Source organism: Lynx canadensis, chromosome B1 (genome assembly GCF_007474595.2).
Source record: "Lynx canadensis isolate LIC74 chromosome B1, mLynCan4.pri.v2, whole genome shotgun sequence".
Classification (NCBI taxonomy): domain Eukaryota; kingdom Metazoa; phylum Chordata; class Mammalia; order Carnivora; family Felidae; genus Lynx; species Lynx canadensis.
Window position 1 is genome coordinate 146,956,268 of NC_044306.2, and position 21,621 is coordinate 146,977,888.

The 21,621-nt window shown below is 36.4% G+C and overlaps 1 protein-coding gene and 1 pseudogene across 6 annotated transcripts in view; one reads left to right on the plus strand and one right to left on the minus strand.

Annotated features, from left to right (window-relative positions):
• ANKRD17 (ankyrin repeat domain 17) overlaps window positions 1-21,621 on the plus strand; it is a 168,174-nt gene that overhangs the window by 141,522 nt on the left and 5,031 nt on the right. For all 6 annotated transcript variants that reach the window (XM_030313703.2, XM_030313704.2, XM_030313708.2 and 3 more), the window contains 6 exons: window positions 876-1,047; window positions 2,699-3,146; window positions 3,630-3,785; window positions 5,473-5,622; window positions 6,957-8,593; window positions 13,490-13,687. In XM_030313703.2, coding sequence (XP_030169563.1) covers window positions 876-1,047; window positions 2,699-3,146; window positions 3,630-3,785; window positions 5,473-5,622; window positions 6,957-8,593; window positions 13,490-13,687 — 2,761 coding nt within the window. The remainder of the gene's footprint in view (window positions 1-875; window positions 1,048-2,698; window positions 3,147-3,629; window positions 3,786-5,472; window positions 5,623-6,956; window positions 8,594-13,489; window positions 13,688-21,621) is intronic.
• On the minus strand, window positions 12,482-12,771 carry LOC115512565 (annotated as a pseudogene).

Below are 21,621 nucleotides of genomic sequence, written 5' to 3' on the forward strand. Positions count from 1 at the left end.
TTGGACTGCCATGTGCATCCTTTTCTTCTAACCGGTGTAATTTGGGAGCATATTACCAAGTATAGAACACTTAAAAAAATTGTTTTCACGTTTTTTTATTTTGAGAAAATGTGCAAGCAGGGGAGGGGCCGAGAGAGGGGGAGAGAGATTCCCAAGCAGGCTCGGTGCTGATATAGCATAGAGCCCAATGCGGGGCTTAAACCCGTGAACCATGAGATGATGACGTGAGGCAAAATCAAGAGTCAAACACTTAACTGACTGAGACACCCAGCTGCCCCATTAATGGCTGCCTAGTATTTTGTGAATGTGTACTGTTGTTAATTTATTCCCCCCATTCTTGGCATTGATGGATTTACCTTGTTTCCATTTATTGCCACTATAATCAGCTCTGCAATAGAAATTATTTTTTCACTATGGTTATTTTATAGAATAAATTCTTTGGATAAGCAGTTTGTAATTTTAACAGGAGGCTTTTGAATTACCTTTCCTAAAATACAACTATTTATACCCACAGCAGTATAGGAAGGAACTCATTTTCCCAAACTTGTGTTGATCCATGATATCTTTTTTAATTTTGCAAAATTAATGAATAAAACATGGTAACTTATTATTTAATTTACATTTTTTAGTGATTGTGAAAGCTATGTATCTGTCATTTATCCATTTTAAAATTAGATTATCTTATATCATTAATTTGATCTTGACATTTAAAAATATTATTTTCTCTTCACAGCGATTCGACTATAATCTTGATTAAACAGTAAATTGAACTAGATGACTTTGAATTTTATGGTATTCTAGTTCTCTTATGATAAAATGACATTGTGTGACAACTTTTTTTACAAAGTAAATCTGTTTTATTTATCCTTTAATAGTTAAGAGAAGAAAGCCGGAGGCTGGCCTTGGCTGCCAAAAGAGAAAAGAGAAAGGAGAAGAGACGAAAGAAAAAGGAAGAGCAAAGAAGAAAACTAGAAGAAATCGAAGCCAAAAATAAAGAGAACTTTGAACTCCAAGCTGCTCAAGAAAAAGAAAAGCATAAAGTTGAAGGTATTTTCTCTAACTTACCATCTAATTTGATTTATGTAATATTGTATTCAAAATGATATTTCCTTAAATATCAATAACTTAAGGTAAAAGTAGATTTCTGTCATTAGCCCTTAAGTATTGTGTGCTATTTTCATTTATTGACTTCTCCCTAGCTTTTTATTGTGAAGAATTTCAGAGCTACAAATTGAAAGAATGATAAAATGAACACCTGAGTACCTTCTACCTAGATATTAAAAATAAACATTTTGGGGCGCCTGGGTGGCGCAGTCGGTTACGCGTCCGACTTCAGCCAGGTCACGATCTCGCGGTCCGTGAGTTCGAGCCCCGCGTCGGGCTCTGGGCTGATGGCTCAGAGCCTGGAGCCTGTTTCCGATTCTGTGTCTCCCTCTCTCTCTGCCCCTCCCCCGTTCATGCTCTGTCTCTCTCTGTCCCAAAAATAAATAAAAAACGTTAAAAATAAAAAAAATAAAAAAATAAAAAAATAAACATTTTACCATATTTGCTTTATTTTTTTTTTCTTTCTAAACATATGTGTATATTTTTTCTAAGCTATCTGAATATAAGTTGCAAACATCTTGACATTGTACCTATAAAACTTCAACACTTATCCTAGGGATGACATTTGCTTACATAATCACAATACCATTTATTATACCTATAAAATTAAGTGTAATTCCATAATATTGATAATCCTAAACATATTTAGAATTTTCTCAAACTGAGGGAGTTATTTTAACTGGATTCTAACGAAAAGATTATTTATATTGGAAATATTGTGAGGAGAAACCACTGCCAGTAAGCCACCAAATATACACGTAGTGTGTGTGTGTTGTGTGTGTGTGTGTGTGTGTGTGTGTGTGTGTAATTTCTCTCTCCTCCAGCCTTTTATTTTGAAAAATTTCAAACTACAGAAAGGTTTATGGATTAGTATGATGAACACCTGTATGTCACCTGGATTCTTATAATATTTTTGGCACATTAGTTCAATTTGTTTTTTTTCCTTTCTTTTTGAATAGATTACATGTAAACTGGGCACCCCATGCAGAATCATCACTAAATACTTGAATATGTATTTCCCAGAAAAAGAACATTATTTTATGTAACCACAATAACATTATTATACCTGAGAAATTTAATAATTATATAATATGTGATATACAGTAATTATTCACATTTCCCAAATTGTCCCCCAAATATTTTTTATAACTGCCTACTATGTATTGTTTAGGACTTAGCACAGAGAGGAGATCAATCATATCTATTTCATTACTAATGAATGCTGGAATAATTGATGACTTTACATCTAATTGTCATCTAATAGTCGCAAAGTAACTCCTGATTTTATTGTTCTTCAAGTGCTTAAAGCTAAATATATTCTATGGGGCTCCTTGGTGGGTCAGTCAGTTAAGCGTCCAACTTTGGCTCAGGTCATGGTCTCACGGTTTGCAGGTTCAAGCCCCGCATCAGTCTCTGTGTTGACAGCTCAGAGCCTGGATCCTGCTTTGGATTCTGTGTCTCCCTCTCTGCCCTTCCCTGGCTCGTGCTGTGTCTCTCTCTCAAAAGTAAATAAACATTTAAAAAAAGAAAAAAAAAAGCTAAATATATTTTGAATCACTTAGAACTGTCTAACTTTGTATTACTACTTTTACAGATGAGCCTGAAGTCTTGACAGAGCCTCCAAGTGCCACAACCACTACTACCATAGGTATATCTGCAACCTGGACAACTTTGGCAGGTTCCCATGGTAAAAGAAATAATACCATAACCACAACCAGTTCAAAGAGGAAAAACAGGAAAAATAAAATTACTCCAGAAAATGTTCAGATTATATTTGATGATCCACTACCAATCTCATATAGTCAGCCAGAGAAGGTAAATGGAGAGTCCAAGAGCAGCAGTACCAGCGAGAGTGGGGACAGTGATAACATGAGGATTTCCAGCTGCAGTGATGAAAGTAGTAACAGCAACAGCAGCCGAAAGAGTGACAATCATTCACCTGCTGTGGTGACTACCACGATGACCAGCAAGAAGCAGCCATCAGTTCTGGTTACATTTCCAAAAGAGGAGAGAAAATCTGTTTCTGGAAAGGCTTCAATAAAGTAAGTCCCAGTTTTCACTTTTCTTATTTATAGTATCATCATGAAATGCTTTGTTGCTGAATTTTTTAGTAAAGCAAGCAAATTAATTGGCAAAATAAGGGTTTGTCTTTGTGCTAAAGAAGTCACAGTTTCATTTTAATTGAAGAATAAACTATTTTTTAAGTTTTGTGTTAATGAAAGATAAAATTATTTTTACTATGTAACTTCTTTATTTTAGTTGTTAAATTTAGCCCATGAAAAGTATTGACTATGGTTTCTCAGGGGTTATTACTGTAATTCATCTCTGCTAATTTTGACCTCATGATAGTATCTTCTTAAAAATTGTCTGTTCATATTATGCTACATATTGAAAAGTGAAAAATAAGTTCTTCATTTGTTTACCATACTTATTCCAAAATAAAAGAATAAAATTATGTAATAGATTGCCTCTATTATTTAAAACTCTATATTCTGTATTTAATGTATTTTTCCCCTCTGTTAAAGATTGTCAGAGACTATCAATGAAGTGACCAGTAATTCTCTGTCTACTTGCACAAAATCTGGTCCGTCTCCCCTTTCCTCTCCAAATGGGAAGTTAACAGTAGCAAGTCCTAAGCGTGGACAAAAGAGGGAAGAAGGATGGAAGGAAGTTGTAAGAAGGTGAGTGACTGTTCCTTGTTTTTCTCATTCTTTATATATGAGATGTTGTTTACCTTACAGTTAGATTCCTCCAACTATTCCAAAGGTTGCAAAGAAACTGGTGGCCCTAGGCTGAATCTGAATCTAGCCAACAGAGATAGCCTATACCGTACTATAGATGAGAAAAAACAATTGGATATAAATGCTTTTAAAATTAGGAGATTTTACATTAAAAAGTTACATAATTGCAGTATCTGCTTGACCCTAGGTATTTGTTGTCTGGTAGAAAACTAATGTAAATACTTTAAGGTGATAAATTGTGTATCTCAGAGCCCAGTATGTGGTATCTTTTACATACTTGTAAGTATTTGAAGAATGAATAAGTATTGGTTTTAAACTATTGTTGTTTGTAAACCACAGGATATCTTTATTTTAAGAATTTTAGGACTAAAATATTTGTTTATAGTTTGCTTGAAATTTTTAATGTTATGTATATTAAACAAGTAAAACAGTATCCCAGAAACTAAAAGGTCATAAGATCCCACAGAGGATGTATTGTAAATCTTTGATAACCTATTTTAAAGAACTTCCCACAAATTCCAACAAAAAATTAAAGTTTTGAGTATTTGAACTAAGAGCTGTGATGAACCAAACTTATTCCTATTAATCCCACAATGCACTGTATAGTTTTTTTTTCATATTTTTGACCAAAGCCTCCCCACACCACCATCTCTATCTTCATCTCTGTCTCTGTCTCTCTCTCACATTCGTGCACATCGCACACGCACTCATTCACATACACACACTTCTTTTGTACTAACCAAAATCACAACATTAGAGTACTGTCTATACAAAAGTATGGTAACTCAGTTTTTCTCCATGTATTTTATATTGTGGTATACTAAGAAATTCTTAACTAATTTGAAAGTAATGATCGCTGACTTATTATTATTCCCTTCAAAGGAATTATTAAGTAACTTAGTTATGTATATAAAAGTACAGGGGTCATACCTTACCTTTTAAAAAATACAACATTTTAATTTAATATCTAATCTACCATTCTAAATAAATAATTTGCTTCTTCAATAAAGCATGGTTGGCTCATCTTCTGATGCCTCTAAAATAATACAAGGTAACAATGCATTTTTAATATCATCCTTTCAGTTATATATTAGAGAATAAAAAGAATGTGAGTCAAACACCCAGAAGTGCCCACAAGAAGCGTTACTTGTTTCTTCAGGCTGGATTAGGTGCCCCAACCAGTGTATCTTCATGATACCTTATTGGAGCACTCATGGCATGATGTTCTTTTCCTACTTGGTATCTACATAGTCAGTCTATGTGGGCAGGAACCTATGTCTGTCTTATTTGCCATTAGTATTTGCACTAACACAGTGCATGTCTACATAGTATGTACTTTATAGATATTAACAAATGATGAAAGTCAAAAAACCAAACCATCTTTGGTAATGAGATGAGAAGCTATGATAAAAGCGCTTGCTTACGTGACCTCTCTCATTTTTTCTCTCTCCTGTCACTTAGTTGTCTTTTATCACCTAGAGTAAGAATAGATAGAAGAGGCTAACTCAACAATAATCTATTCTGTGTTTACAGAAATGTATTTTAGTAATCCTCTCTCCTCAATATTTTAATCATAACCACTGATATTAGTGATATATCTTAATTTACCTTTGCAACTTTTAAACAGGTCAAAGAAAGTATCTGTTCCATCAACTGTGATATCCAGAGTGATTGGAAGAGGAGGCTGTAATATTAATGCCATTCGGGAGTTCACTGGTGCACACATAGATATTGATAAGCAGAAAGACAAGACAGGAGACCGGATAATAACCATAAGGCAAAACTTTGTCTCTTTTGTTTTCTCCCTTTGTGTTTTACTGCATTATACTTTAATGACATACAAGCATTTGAGTTTTCACTGGAACTTTGTGTTTAATAGCATACTTTTTTTTAAATGGGAATTTGATTAGTGTTTGAGAAGAAAACCTTTACAGTTTTTTTCTCTAATTCATATGCTCTTGTGAAATATTTCAAAGGGCTCTAAAGAATTTTTCTTTTGTGAGTGTGTGACAGAGGCTTAGATAATCTTTTCCTTACATAAACTGTTCATACAACATTCTTAAAATTTTATTCTGAGACTTTTTAAGAAGGAATAGGTTTCTTACCCATTTTAAGCAGTAGGTTTCCCTTTTGCCCTTAAATTAACTTTTGAGATTTATTATTCTGAGGTTGTATCCTTAGACTATGAGGTCAGTAATAGATTTAACTCTGAAATGGGTATTTGTCTTACATTGAAGATGTCTGTACCTTAATCCCCTTTAAATAAAGATAGGATATTCTAAGAAATGATAAGTTTGGTTATGAAAGGCAGGTGCCCCTTAGGAGCTGATAGTTATATAGTCTACCTTTAAGGGAGGCAATTAGCCATCTCTATTTTGTATTTATTCTCCTATCTTGTTTTTCCCTTTCCTGGGATAGGTGGGTAGTCCCAACCTGCTTTATCTAGACAAGAGGGAAGCAGATACCTTCCATGAGTAATTTCCCCCTTAAGGTTTCCATAAGGCTTTCCTTGCAATCAAATGTTTTCCTGAAGATTTAACACTAGGGTTTGACCTGATGCCCATTGTTGGCCCTGTCAGGATTCCTCTCTCCTTCTGAGACATCTTTTCAGAGGAAGTATGAGAATCATTCTAATAGAGTTTAGTCAGAGGTGGGGGTCATAGATGGGGTCATCTTAGGTACCAGGACTTAAAATAAAACACTATTTTTTTACTCAGTTTTTTTGTTGTTGTTCTTTGTTTACTTATATTGCTTTTAACATTGACCAACTGTTTAATTATAGTGTTATGGATTACATAGGCTTTTAAGTGCAGTGGTTTTTCTAACTGTAATGCATTTTACGATGGGAAAATGACTTCTTAGTCTAAGGAAACAATAGCAAAATGCATTTTTGAAAAGTCGTTTACTATTCCTTTGAAAACTATAACGGCATACCAGGGCAGTTTATTGCTCTGTTTGCAGAATACCTCAAGAATAGTCAGAAAATTGCTGCCTAATCTTTGTTATTTGTTCTCTGTATGTATGTGTACACTCACACAAATGAATTTAGGCTATACCTATTAAAAAGGAGGGGAAATTGGACCTAACTTTTTCTTCTTGGTCAACTTACAGGGGTGGCACTGAATCAACAAGACAGGCAACTCAGTTGATCAATGCTCTGATCAAGGATCCAGACAAAGAAATTGATGAACTTATTCCAAAGAATCGTTTGAAAAGCTCCTCAGCAAATTCCAAAATAGGGTCATCAGCACCTACCACCACTGCTGCTAACAGTTCCTTAATGGGAATTAAAATGACGACTGTAGCTCTGTCATCAACATCTCAAACTGCCACAGCACTCACGGTGCCTGCAATTTCTTCTGCATCTACTCATAAAACCATTAAGAACCCAGTGAATAATGTGAGGCCTGGTTTTCCAGTTTCTCTTCCATTAGCATATCCTCCTCCACAGTTTGCACATGCTTTGCTTGCTGCTCAGACTTTCCAGCAGATCCGTCCACCAAGGTTGCCCATGACCCACTTTGGAGGTACTTTTCCACCAGCTCAATCCACTTGGGGTCCTTTTCCTGTCAGGCCTTTGAGCCCTGCCAGAGCTACTAACTCGCCTAAGCCTCACATGGTGCCTCGCCATAGCAATCAGAATAGCAGTGGTTCTCAGGTGAATTCAGCAGGTTCTTTAACTTCAAGTCCAACAACTACAACCAGTTCATCAGCTTCAACGGTGCCTGGTACATCTACAAATGGCAGTCCAAGTTCACCTTCTGTCAGAAGGCAGCTTTTTGTCACAGTTGTGAAGACATCCAATGCCACCACCACAACAGTCACAACCACAGCAAGCAACAACAGCACTGCACCCACAAATGCCACATATCCTATGCCTACTGCCAAAGAACACTACCCAGTATCATCCCCATCTTCCCCATCACCACCAGCCCAGTCAGGAGGGGTTTCTAGAAACAGCCCTTTGGATTGTGGAACAGCATCTCCAAATAAAGGGGCATCTTCCTCTGAACAGGAAGCAGGTAGTCCACCAGTAGTAGAAACAGCAAACAGTAGACTTTCAAACAGCAGCAGTTCTTCTGGGAGTTCATCAGTTCATTCTACTCAGCAACAACCTCCGGGATCTGTTTCTCAGGAGCCAAGACCACCTCTTCAGCAGTCTCAGGTTCCTCCCCCGGAAGTTAGAATGACTGTTCCTCCTTTAGCAACAACAAGTTCTGCTCCAGTGGCGGTGCCTTCTACTGCCCCAGTGACTTACCCTATGCCTCAGACACAAATGGGATGCTCCCAGCCTGCTCCTAAAATGGAAACCCCTGCTATTAGACCACCCTCTCATGGCACAACGGCCCCTCACAAGAATCCAGCTCCAGTGCAGAGTTCATCTGTTGCAGTCCTAAGTGTCAATCACATTAAAAGACCTCACAGTGTTCCCTCTTCTGTCCACCTACCTTCAACCTTAAGTACACAAAGTGCTTGTCAAAATTCAGTACATCCAGCAAATAAGCCTATTGCTCCCAATTTCAGTGCCCCCTTACCATTTGGGCCCTTTAGCACATTGTTCGAAAACAGCCCTACTTCTGCTCATGCCTTCTGGGGAGGATCTGTTGTTTCATCTCAGTCAACGCCAGAATCAATGCTATCAGGAAAATCCTCATATTTGCCAAATTCAGATCCTTTACATCAGTCTGATACTTCCAAAGCTCCAGGTTTTAGACCGCCATTACAGAGACCCGCTCCAAGTCCCTCAGGTGAGTTTGTATTTTCTAACATTCTGCAGCTGTTCCTTTATACAAGTGATAGGAAAACTCTTGGTCATTTTCTAATATTTTTATTCCATGAATGGGCCAGATAGAGATTGTTGTATTTAGTTCACTCAAATGCTGTTTTGAGTATTAGATGTGTTGAGTATGGGTTTTTATATCTTAATTCTTATTTTTTTTAAGTTTTTTATTTATTTTGAGAGAGACAGAAACAGCGCAAGTGGGGAAGGGGCAGAGAGAGAGAGAGAGAGAGAGAATGAATCCCAGGCAGGCTCTGTGCTGACAGCGTGGGGCTCGAACCCACAAAACCTTGAGATTATGACCTAAGCTGAAACCAAGAGTAAGACGCTCAACCGACTGAGCCACACAGGTGCTCCAAGTATGACGTTTTTTAAAAAAGTCTTTTTAGAAGCCACAGTGGACTTTATCTTGAATTTCCCACAGATAAATTTCTTTGTCAGATATATTTTTCTCTCTCAAAATAAAGCAGTCTTTTTTGTTTTAATAAGTTAAAATTAAAAAAGGTTTATTTCAAAAAGTAATAAAGCTTTTTAAAATTTGATTTCATTTCTGTCTTTTTTGTTTTTAAAATAATGAGAAAAACAGGGGCATCTGGGTGGCTCAGTCAGTTGAGCATCTCACTTTGGCTCAGGTCATGATCTCACCATCCATGCATCTGGCTCTGTGCTGACAGCTCGGAGCCTGGAGCCTGTTTCAGATTCTTTGTCTCCCTCTCTCTCTGTCCCTCCCCCACTCATGCTCTGTCTCTTTCTCAAAAATAAATAAATATAAAAAAAAGAAAATAAAAAAATGAGAAAAATACAGAGCCACATAGTTTTAATAAGGTAGCTCCTAATCGTATGTGCTCTTCAAATTAAAATTGAATAAAATTAGAAATTCCTCTTGGTCAAACTAGCCGTTTATTGAAAACTATAAAACTGACATACATCACTGTGTAGGTTTAAGGTGTACAGCATAATGATTTGATTTATATTGTGAAACGATTACTGTAATAAGTTTAATTAGCATCCATCATCATATAGATACAATAAAAAAGAGGGAAAAAATTATTTTTCCTTGTGATTTTTTTTTTTCCTCTTAGGATTTTACTCTCTTAACAACTTTCATATATATCCTGCGGCAGTGTTAACTATAGTCATCATGTTGTACATTACATCCTTATGGTACTCATTTATCCTATAAATACCTTTTCATCACCTTCTTCCAGTTCCCCTTTCTCCCACCTCTGGTAACCACAAATCTGATCTTTTTCTACGCATTTGTTTGTTTTTAGATTCCACATATTGAGATCATACAGTATTTGCCTTTCTCTGACTTACTTCAATTACCGTAATTCCCTCCAGGTCCATCCATGTTGTTGCAAATGGCAGGATTTCCTTCCTTTTTATGGCTGAATAATATTCCTCTGTGTGTGTGTGTGTGTGCGCGCGCGCGCGCACATATGTATGCATGTGCACCCACGACATCTTTATCCATTCATCTGTTGATGGACACCATGGTTGTTTCCATGTCTTAGCTATTGTAATAATGCTGCTGTGAACATGGGAATGCAGATATCTTTTTGAGTTAATGATTTTGTTTCCTTTGCTATATTTCCAGAAGTGGAATTGCTGGTTTATATATAGCAGTTCTATTTTTAATTTTTTGTGCAGTCTCCATACTGTTTTTCATTGTGACTCTAAGCTGGCCTTATTTCAATATTTAATAAGCACATATGGCTAGTGGCTACCGTAATAGAAAGTACAGTATCAAATATATCTGTTTTCTCGGAAAGCTCTATTATCATTTAATATGATGCTGATATTTATAGAGAACTTAAAGAAAGATCTCCTAGTTGTAAGTGATTGCTTTTTTTATTAACTTTTTACTTTGAAATGTTTTAAATTTATAGAAGAATTCTTCTGTAATTACCCCATCTTCCCCTACTATAAATATTTAATATAATCCTTTATTTTTTAAAACTAAGAAGTTAATATTGGTACAGTACAATTGACTACAGACTTTATTCAGATTTCACCGGTTTTTCCAATAATGTTCTTTTTCTGTTGCATTGTCCAATCTGGGATACCAAGTTACCTCTAGAGCTATGTATTTTAATGTGAACATCTCAAGTAATTAAAGATAAGCCATACCAGAGATAGACAAACTATTGTCCATGGGCCAAAAATGGCCTGCTGCCTATTTTTACATTTGTTACATTTTAAAATTGAGATTTAATAATAGTGTAAGATTTTTTTAATGATTAAAAATATTTTTAAATTTTTTTTTTTTTCAACGTTTATTTATTTTTGGGACAGAGAGAGACAGAGCATGAACGGGGGAGGGGCAGAGAGAGAGAGGGAGACACAGAATCGGAAACAGGCTCCAGGCTCTGAGCCATCAGCCCAGAGCCTGACGCGGGGCTCGAACTCACGGACCGCGAGATCATGACCTGGCTGAAGTCGGATGCTTAACCGACTGCGCCACCCAGGCGCCCCTAAAAATATTTTTTTTTTTTTAAATAATACTGTGTGACACAAAAAAATAGGAAATTGAATTTCAGTGTTCATAAGTAAAGTTTTATTGGAACACAGCCATGCCCATTCATTTACATATTGTGTTATAGCTACTTTCATGCTTTAATGATAGCCTGAAAATATTTACTATTCAGCCTTTTGCAGAAATGTTGCTAACCTGATCTGTGTTATTGAAGTGATGACATTCTGGGACTAAAATTTCTAAATTTAATGGGAACTGGATGTAATTTTTACCTATTCCTATGACATGTGAATACAATGTAATGAACATGGTCAGTAAATGTTTCTTTGCTGGGGACTGATGGAAGTATTTATGTGTACTTACAAAATAATACAATTTCTCTTGAGTACTGAAATGTTAGAATTAAGAGATCATCATATGCCAATGCATTGGAAATGTTTTTATATTTCATATTTATGATAGTTGGAATTTATTGAAAATACTTCACTTTTCAAGACAAGGTGAATTCTAGGTAGTGTGTTGAGAAAGACTAAAATTAAGATTTAGAGAAAAAGGAAACAAATTCTTATTTTGTGGAAGGGTAGGGAAAAAAGGCCAGCTCTATAAAGGAACTGAGGTTTTTGGGGGTGTATAGTTGATTAGAGCAAAGTTAGCATGAAGTTTAATTTGAGAGTCTGTTGGGAGTACTACTCAATTCAGGTCAGCAAAACAGGCATGTTTGCCTTCACAGTTCTACCACTATTACCACACTCAAGAGAATTAACATTAATTAAACAATACCAACCAATATGCAATACCATCCTCCCATATATAACCATTGTGCCTGTGTGTTTCTTTCTTTCTTTCTTTTTTTTTTTTTTCTTTTCATCCAAGATTCAATCAAGGTTCACACATTGCTTTTGGCTGCCATGTTTCTGTGGTCTCCCCCAGTCTAAAATCTCACTACCTTCCTTTGTTTTTCTTGACATGAATCCTTTGAAGAGTCCAGTTGTTCTGAAGAATGTCCCACATTTTAGATTTAGATTCATCTGTTTCCTTAGTCCATGATTGATTAGATTCATCTGTTTCCTTAGTCCATGATTACATTCAAGTCAAACATTTTTGGCAGGAACTTCAAACGGGTGATGTTTTGAACCTCACACTGCATTACATCAGGAGGCATTCACTGATGATTGTTTCACTATTAGCTTTAGAAAGGATGGCCACTTAGTTAAGATGCTGATCATCAGATCTGTCCATTGTAGAAGTATAGCTATGTTTTTCTCCCCCTATAGTTTTTTTAGACTTTTTTTTTTTTGCGTATACATGATTGAGTTTATTATAAAAAAGGTAAGAAAAAATGGGGTTTGAGATAGGAAGGATACAGGTGGATAGGCCTCAACAGCACTGCCACTGATCTACCTGTTCTTTCACATCAAGAAGTTGATCTTGCGAGTCATTTCCATGTTGTAGATCCACTGGCAGGTTTCATAGCTTCCCCTCTGTCATCGGCGACAAGGCTTTTCATAGTACTGCTGCCATTGCTTAATGTCCTCAATGAGCCCATCCATGGTGAGGATTCTGTTTAAGGTCCTGTGGGTACCTTCCACATTTCCTTCCTGTACCATCACAGTCCTGGCAATGAACTTCAGATGTTTTGCCATGACCTTGGGATTTAAATCTTTACTCTGCAGGACCCCATGCTCTCCAGAGCCAGCTGCTGGGAACCTTAGCTGCTAGACTTTATTTTTTAAATAGCACTTTTAGGTTCACAGAAAAGCATAGAGAAAATTGAGAGGAAAGTACAGAATTTCCCACATATCTCCTGCCCCCAGCAGGCAGAGCCTCTTCCATTATCAGTATCCCTGACCAGAGTTGTGCATTTGTTAGAATTGATGAACCTCTATCAACACATCCTTATCAAAGTCTGTGGTTTTCGTTACGGTTCACTTTTGGTGTTCTACATTCTGTGGGTTTGAACAAATGTTTAATGACATGTATCCATCAGTATGGTATCATACAGAATATTTTCAGTGTCATAGAAATAGTCTCTGCTTTGCCTAGTCATCCCTCTCTCCCTCCTGAGTTTTTTAAAGATAAGTTTTTAGGTAATTCCTTGGCCATTAGGCCAGTTGAAATTCCAATGTTGATATTAAATCTACATGTATCTATAATTAAAGTATCATATATTAAAATTAAATATAAAAATAATTTTCCTTGATAATTGTTCCTTTTTTGTAGTTCTCTTTATAGAAGGGAAAATGAGTCAATGGACTGGAAGAAATAGCAAGGAGAAATCTAAAATATTTGCGGGTATTTTAGAGGTCTCTTAATTTTAATTTAGTTTTTTTTTTTTAATTTTTTTCTCCTACAGGTAACTATTATAAATTATCTTCTGTCTTTCAGGTATTGTCAACATGGACTCGCCATATGGTTCTGTAACACCTTCTTCTACACATTTGGGAAACTTTGCCTCAAACCTTTCAGGAGGTCAAATGTATGGACCTGGGGCACCCCTTGGAGGAGCACCCGCAGCTGCTAACTTTAACAGACAACATTTTTCCCCACTTAGTTTGTTGACTCCATGTTCATCAGCATCGAATGGTGAGTATTATACATTATAATTCCATAAGAAGAGTTTGTATATGTTTCCTTAAGAGCAAGAGGTTTTAAGTGGGCAAAGACAAAAGATGACTTACGAGCTGTGAACAAGTCTTGAATATATCAAGACTAATGAAATGGGAACAGAGGAACAAACATTTTTATAAATAGCAAATGATTAAAAAGTCTGAAATAAATTATAATTTTTGAGTGATTTCACCTGCTTAGTTTTTTCTTATACTCCTCTTAACATTAATTTTTATACCTAAATATATAACAGATCTGGATCAGTGTCTTCTATGTTGAGCTGAAACTAAACCATCATAGGAATAAACATATTCCTTAAGATGTCTACATATAGGTGATTCATATTCGTGTGTGTGTGTGTGTGTGTGTGTGTGTGTGTATGGATAATTTTTGATTTTCATGTTCATGAAAAAATAGGAATTGGGAGAAAAGGAGTTAAAATTGCAACATGACTGCTCATTGAAAAGGGTTAACCTGAGGGGTAGGTGCCTGGGTTGGTCAATCAGTTGATTTTTGCTCAGGTCATGATCTCACAGTTTGTGGCATCGAGCCTCACGTCGGGCTCTATGCTGTTAGTTTGGGGTGGATTTAGGATCTTCTCTCTTTCTCTCTCGCTCTCTGCCCCTTCCCTGCTCATGTGCGTAAGTATTACTCTGAAATTTTTGGTAGCTAATCTTTAGAATGGGTTCTCAGAAGCAGAGGCTGTTTTTATGCATAATAAAAACATACTTATTAATATTTATTTAGGAAATAAATTCAGGGATTTTGTGATGAAATTCAGAAAGTATGATAGGTTGTTTTGCCCTATAGTTTGTTTCACTGTGTGGGCTTTTCATTGTTTTTTTTTTTTTTATTTTTTGTTTTTTGGTTTGGTTTTATGTTTGATTTTTGTTTTGGTTGAAAAAACATTGTGCTTTTTGTAACAGTGCAACCAATATAGGTTAAGTTTTCTAATACATTGCTGATTGATACAGAATATCACTGAAGCTATTAAAATTGTTTTCATTGATGCATTCCAACATTTTTTGAAGTTTCAAAAAGGTTCAGGGGTGCCTGAACGGCTTAGTCGGTTGGGCATCCAACATCAGCTCAGGTCATGATCTCGCAGTTCACAAGTTCGAGCCCTGCATCGAGCTCTGTGCTGACAGCTCAGAGCCTGGATCCTGCTTCGGATTCTGTGTCTCCCTCTCTTTCTGCCCCTCCCCTGCTCATGCGCTCTCTTGCGCGCGCTCTCTCTCTCTCTCTCTCTCAGAAATAAACATTAAAAAAATTTTTTTTAATTTTCTAAAAGTTTCAGAAATATTCAAACTTACAGAAAAATTGAAAGAATACTTTAAGAAGCATCCATATTCCTTTCAATTGTTAACTCCTTAAAATTACCAATTTTTTAAACATTTTGCTCCATTTTATGTAATCTCCAGTTTTTTATTGTTGAAACATTTGAAAGTAAGGTTTAGATATGACACTTGTGACCTAAAAACTTTAGTGTCCATCTTAAAGATAAGGACATTTTCTTACACAGCCACAATACCACTATCACATAAACGTTAATATTAGTAATGTCATGTCATACGTACTTCCTATTCAGACATCCCCAATTGCCCTAAAACATTTTTTAAACATTTTTTTTTCCCTTCGAACCATGAATCACTCAGGGTAAATGTATTACATTAGACTATGTCTCTCAGGTCTATCTTAAAAAAATAATTTTAAACTTGTAAGCATAGTACAAAGAACCCTTATATATTTTTCTCAGATTCACCAGTTGTTAACATGTTGCCACATTCTTTCATTTTCTGGGTGTGTAGGTGTATAGAATTTTTTTTCTGAACCATTTTAGAGTTAGTTGCAGGTATCAAGCTGTTTTCCCCTGAATACTCTAAAGGATTATATTTTTTAAAATTAAGAATATTCTCTGCTACAACTATGGTACAATTAGCAAATTCAGCAAATTTTATGTTGGACAGTATTAGCTAATACATAGTCTATATTTACATTTACTAGGTGTCCCAATAACACCTAGTAATTATAAATATTATAATTATAAATAATAATAATTATATAGTTTAAATAATAATAAATATTATTTCCTCTCATCCAAGATTCAAATCAAGATCACAGATTACATTGAATTCCATGTCTTTTTAGTGTGAAATATTCTGGAACTGTTCCCTCAGTCTTTCTTTGTCTCCCAAAGAAAGACATTTTGAAGAGTACAGGTCAGTTGATGATAAAATTCCCCTTCATTTGTTTTTCTGAAATTTCTTCATGATTAAATTTAGGCTAAGTGTTTTTGACAGGAATATTAGTGTATAGTCAATGTTGTGTCCTTATCTCAGTATATTGCATTAGAAAGTATAAAATGTTAAGTTTGTGCCATTATTGGCACTGTTAACTTTGAATCATTTTGTTAAGATCATGAATACCAGGTTTCTGTACTGTCAAGTTATAATTTTTCCCTTTGTAATTAGTACGTAATCTGTGTAGAGTTTCTGTGAGACTGTTCTTATTCCTCATCATCCTTTCAGGCAGATTATAAGGGAATGGGGGAAGAAGTAGCACTTGTCTGAGTAATATAAAAATTTTACTTTTGAAATGATGTTAATGTTTATAAATTCCCAAAACACCACACCCAACTTTGTTGAAGGAAAAATGCTAAAATTGAACATAAATAGAAACAAACTTATCTGTATTGCAAATTATTAACATAAACCTACTAAAAAAATAATCCAGGGGAGCCTAGGTGACTCACTCAGTGGGTGTCCAGCTCTTGATTTCAGCTCAAGTCATGATTCGCGATTCACAGTTCATAGGATCAAGGCCTGCATTGGGCTCTGCGCTGTCAGCGCAGAGACTGCTTGAGATTTTCTGTCTTCTTCTTTGTCTGCCCCTTCCCTGCTCATGTTCTGTCTCTCTCTCAAAAATAAATGAGCATAAGGGACGCCTGGGTGGCGCAGTCGGTTAAGCGTCCTACTTCAGCCAGGTCACGATCTCACGGTCCGGGAGTTCGAGCCCCGCGTCAGGCTCTGGGCTGATGGCTCGGAGCCTGGAGCCTGTTTCCGATTCTGTGTCTCCCTCTCTCTCTGCCCCTCCCCCGTTCATGCTCTGTCTCTCTCTGTCCCAAAAATAAATAAACGTTGAAAAAATTAAAAAAAAAATAGAACAATTCAAAAAACTTGTGAACATAGTACTTTATATACCCTTCACTCTAAAGACGACGAGATTTCAGACAAATCTTCAATTCTGCTTAGGACATGTGATTTTTATAATGTTACGGATAAGCAGTTCTAAAATTATGGGGTTTATTATAGGATTGGGTTAATAAGTATATTGATGATGCTGGGATGCACGGTCCTCACTGTGAGAAAAGAGAGGTGTAAAATGGGGTAAGGCAAGGAAGAACCCTATGGAATTGGATTAGAATTAGAGGATCACTGTGAACTCATGATTTTTCAATTATCTATATATTGGAGTGAATCATATAAAATTGCAATTTTCCCTCTAGCGCTATCTACTGAAAGGGCCTAGAAACAATTAATCTTTAATAGCAGTGAGCACATCCAGTGTTTCTATCTATCTGTTAAATATTTTTGTCCACTGAAAGAAACTATGCTTTTTTTTTTGTTTTTTTAAGAGAGGGAGTGCATGAGCACAATTGGGGGAGGGGGGCAGAGGAAGGGAGAGAGAGAGAATCTTGAGTAGACTCCATGCTCAGTGCAGAGCCCGACATGGGGCTTGATCCCATGACCCTGGGATAATGCCTGAGTCGAAATCAAGAGTCGGATGCTCAGAGGACTGAAACACCCAGGTGCCCCAGAAACTAGGCTTTCTTAGCTGATTCTAGAGTTGGGGGAGGGAAAGCATAAGGGGAGCCTGCAAAGTCTTCTGGTGTTAGTAATTGTTTAAAATGATGGGGACATGGCAACACACAGGAAGCAGCTTTACTAAAGGGACTCCCACTGGCCAAATTCAGGAAAATTTGACTACCATAATGAATAATGGCAGCTCATGGGATAAAATAAGAATCCATAAGTTCATAATGATTATGAATAAGATTTTAGAATTTAATTTAATTAGTTTTTTTTTAAGAAATTAAAATTTTACATGGGAACTCTCTTCCTTACAGTATAAGGACAACTCATACATGTGGGAGTTATGATTTGAGTCATTGTTTTGCAACCATTAAAGTGATTCAGGCAAGACTCTCACTTTTACCTCTAATACTGAATTTTTAACCAGTCTGCACTTTCTTCACTTAGTATAGATCTTAATACTGTTATTTTTTAATGACCATTTTTAGTTTGTTAATCTGTTTATAGGAATGTAATTTTGTATTTTCATTTCTTCTAATCTTTCAAGATTTTGTTTTCAGTATTTATCTACATACTTTTAAAAGTTGCCGTTCTGGGGGCCCCTGGGTGGTGCAGTCGGTTAAGCGTCCGACTTCAGCCAGGTCACGATCTCGCGGTCTGGGAGTTCGAGCCCCGCGTCAGGCTCTGGGCTGATGGCTCAGAGCCTGGAGCCTGTTTCCGATTCTGTGTCTCCCTCTCTCTCTGCCCCTCCCCCGTTCATGCTCTGTCTCTCTCTGTCCCAAAAATAAATAAACGTTGAAAAAAAAAATTAAAAAAAAAAAAAGTTGCCGTTCTGGATGCTGTTGTAGAACTAACCACAGAAGCATGTGACTTATTTTTCATAATGTATTTGTCTGGTTTTATGTACTTGAACAGGTTCTGTCATATTTCTCCATATAGTCTATACATCTTCTCACTCCCTCTCCTTTAGGACACCAGATATTAGGACCTTGCAAGTTAAGTTGGGATGTGGCGGATACAAGACCCTTCCTGTAAATTTTTTGTTAGAAAGCAAAGAACCCTTTCTTGAGGCCCCAGAATAATAGATTGGTGATACCCAAGAACCTTCTGCATATAAAGGCTGGGTAGAGATCACCTGAGCCCTTATTCCACTCAAACTACTAAGATCTGTTTTACCAACACTCAGTCAGCTCATGCATTGGTACTGATCACTGGCTCTAGTCTGTGCATTTCAGTCCTTGGCCAATTTAGTCAATGGGCCGTGTTGACATTCAGTCTTATAAAACTGTTGTCAGATCAAAAAGCAGTAAAACATAATTCTGAAAGGAAGAAACTAATTTTACATTGTGACACAATATACGTGTGTGTGTGTAGTTGAAATAATATATTTACAAAACAGTTGTTATCCTTACAATGTATGTTGCATGCTGGTATTTTCTATTCTGTTTTCTTTCTCCTTTAAAAACATTTTTGTAAGCTAGTCATGACCAGCCACATTAATCTCATTATCAATGGTAGTTCAGTAAACACTGAACAGAAGCATGAAGAAACAGAGTAATTTTCTTGAAGGAACATTTTTTTTTTTTTTTAAATGTGTAAGTCACTTTGCTCTTTCAGGACCTGTTGTCATTTCAAAACCGAAATGGATTTACCACGAAGCCAATGAAGTTTAAGCTTCAGGGTACCTTATTTGCCAAGGGACCCTGCCAAAGCCGTATACCTAGTTTTGTGTTTGTAATTTTATATTCTTTTTCTAAAGAAGGTTCTCCAGGCCTGAAATGGATCATTCTTCACTCAGATGCCATCATTAGTCCAGTAAGCCTGCAGGGAGGAAGCAGTAAACAGTCATCTGATAAAAATATGGCTATGAGATTGGCAGAATCTGTGGAGACGACAGATTTCTTAAATGGGCCAAGTCAGCAGGCAGGCCTCATTATTCTGTCCATTTAAACAGAACATGGAGGGTTGCTGTTATTTTGCTTTGTTTTGCTTTTGTTTTCGGAAGGATTCAGGAAAGGAAAGAGAGACTAGATCTAACACTGAGGATTGTGCAGGCTTCTGGGGGTGATTCTAGGAGAGGTAGAACTCATTTGTCCATCATTCCATCCATCCATCCTTCTTGCCTGCCTACTACCTTTGACTTTGTCTTGACCTTAGTTATAATGGGTTGATTTTTCTCAGGTATGTAATTATGCCCTTTTGGTACATAGTTTAAAAAACAAAACCTAGGGGTGCCTGGGTGGCGCAGTCGGTTAAGCGTCCGACTTCAGCCAGGTCACGATCTCGCGGTCTGTGAGTTCGAGCCCCGCGTCAGGCTCTGGGCTGATGGCTCAGAGCCTGGAGCCTGTTTCCGATTCTGTGTCTCCCTCTCTCTCTGCCCCTCCCCCGTTCATGCTCTGTCTCTCTCTGTCCCAAAAATAAATAAACGTTGAAAAAAAAAAAAAAAACCTAAAACTTTATCCCTTGTGTTTACACCTTCTGGAATATTCTCTTATTTCCAATACTTTCCCGAGTTTTGTCATTGTTTCCAGCTTTACTGAATTATGCTGTTTTTCATATGTTTTTCTTTCATTTCTCTTAGCCCACATTAGAATTTTAGAATACAGCTTTCTTTCTGATACACCTTTGGAATATTAGAGCTTTCTTTCTGGCATGTTTTTATTGTCTGTAAGATGTTATGGGTTCATATCTCTGTTAGTTCACAATAAATAGCTTTGTATGGAATTTGGCTTCAGTTCTATTCTGTTTCACATTTTTAAATGAAATGAGTTTTCCTGAATATTTAGAAAGGATAAGTGGATCAGATATCTTTTCTAGCTTAAAAGCTCTAGAATTTTGTCTTTTAGGTAAGTATGCACAAATATGGCCTTGTACTTCATTATATTTCCTGGCTTTGTTATCCTTACCCTCCCACCACCCTCACCTCTGCCTTCTCTTAAATGATCTTGTGTTTGATTTGCTCTGTTGTCTCTTTCCTGCTCAATTTGGAATCTGTTCCCAGAAGTTTCCTATCAGTGTGGCGCTTTATTCTGGAATGAGATTTCAGCAGTTATTTTTGAGAGTTCATAGGGCCACTATTGCTCTGACTTCTTCAGACTTTACTGTAAATCCCTTGTAGTTACCCAGCATAGGCAGAAGTATCCCACTTTCACCTGCTGTTCTGATTGGCCTTTTCTGCTTTTCCTCTGACTACCTCTGACTGTTTTGTTGTTCTCCTATTCTGTTCTTAGGTCTGGAGAATTGCTTCTTTTCACACAGATGCTGACAACACAGAGGTCTTGTAGCTGTTGGTGATTTGTCCCATTCACTTGTATTATTCAATTCATTTGGATACTTTGTTAGGTTTGTTATAGATGTTATCCATGGGTTTTTGGCTTTGTTTACTTGGTAGATTGTTTTATGGAAGGATTTGTGAAGAATCAAAACTTGCTGCTTGCTGAACCTCCATCTTCTTAGAATTCCCTCTTATACCAGTGTAATTTTAAGGTGAATTTTAAAATACTTTTAGTTGCTTCAAAGACACATAGTTGGCTTTTCTATTTTGTTATGATTTGTTAAAAGTAATGCTGTCAAGAAATGCTAATGGGTCCATGACCACAGGAAATATATATATATATATATATATATATATATATATATATATTTGTGTGTATATATATATATAAATATATATATATATATATATATATACCACAGGAAATATACATATATATATTTGTAATGTTTTATTTACTTTTGAGAGAGAGAGCGTGAGCAGGGAGGGGGCAGAAAGAGAGAGGGACAGAGGATCTGAAGCAGGTCCGCGCTGTCAGCAGAGAGCCCCGATGTGGGGCTTGAACTAACAAATCGGGAGATCATGACCTGAGCCAAAGTTGGATGCTCAACTGACTGAGCCACCCAGGTGCTGCCCCCACAGGAGATATATTTTAATTTTTTATTAAATGGTAAAAGTTTTCTTGATTTACTTTTACAGATAAGCTCAGAAGTTTCATGTTTTTGTTTCCCATTATCTATATCTTTATAATAAATTACAATTTATAAGGTACTTTCACATTCTTTTTTTTTTTTTTCTTTTTTTGGTTAATAATATCACCACAA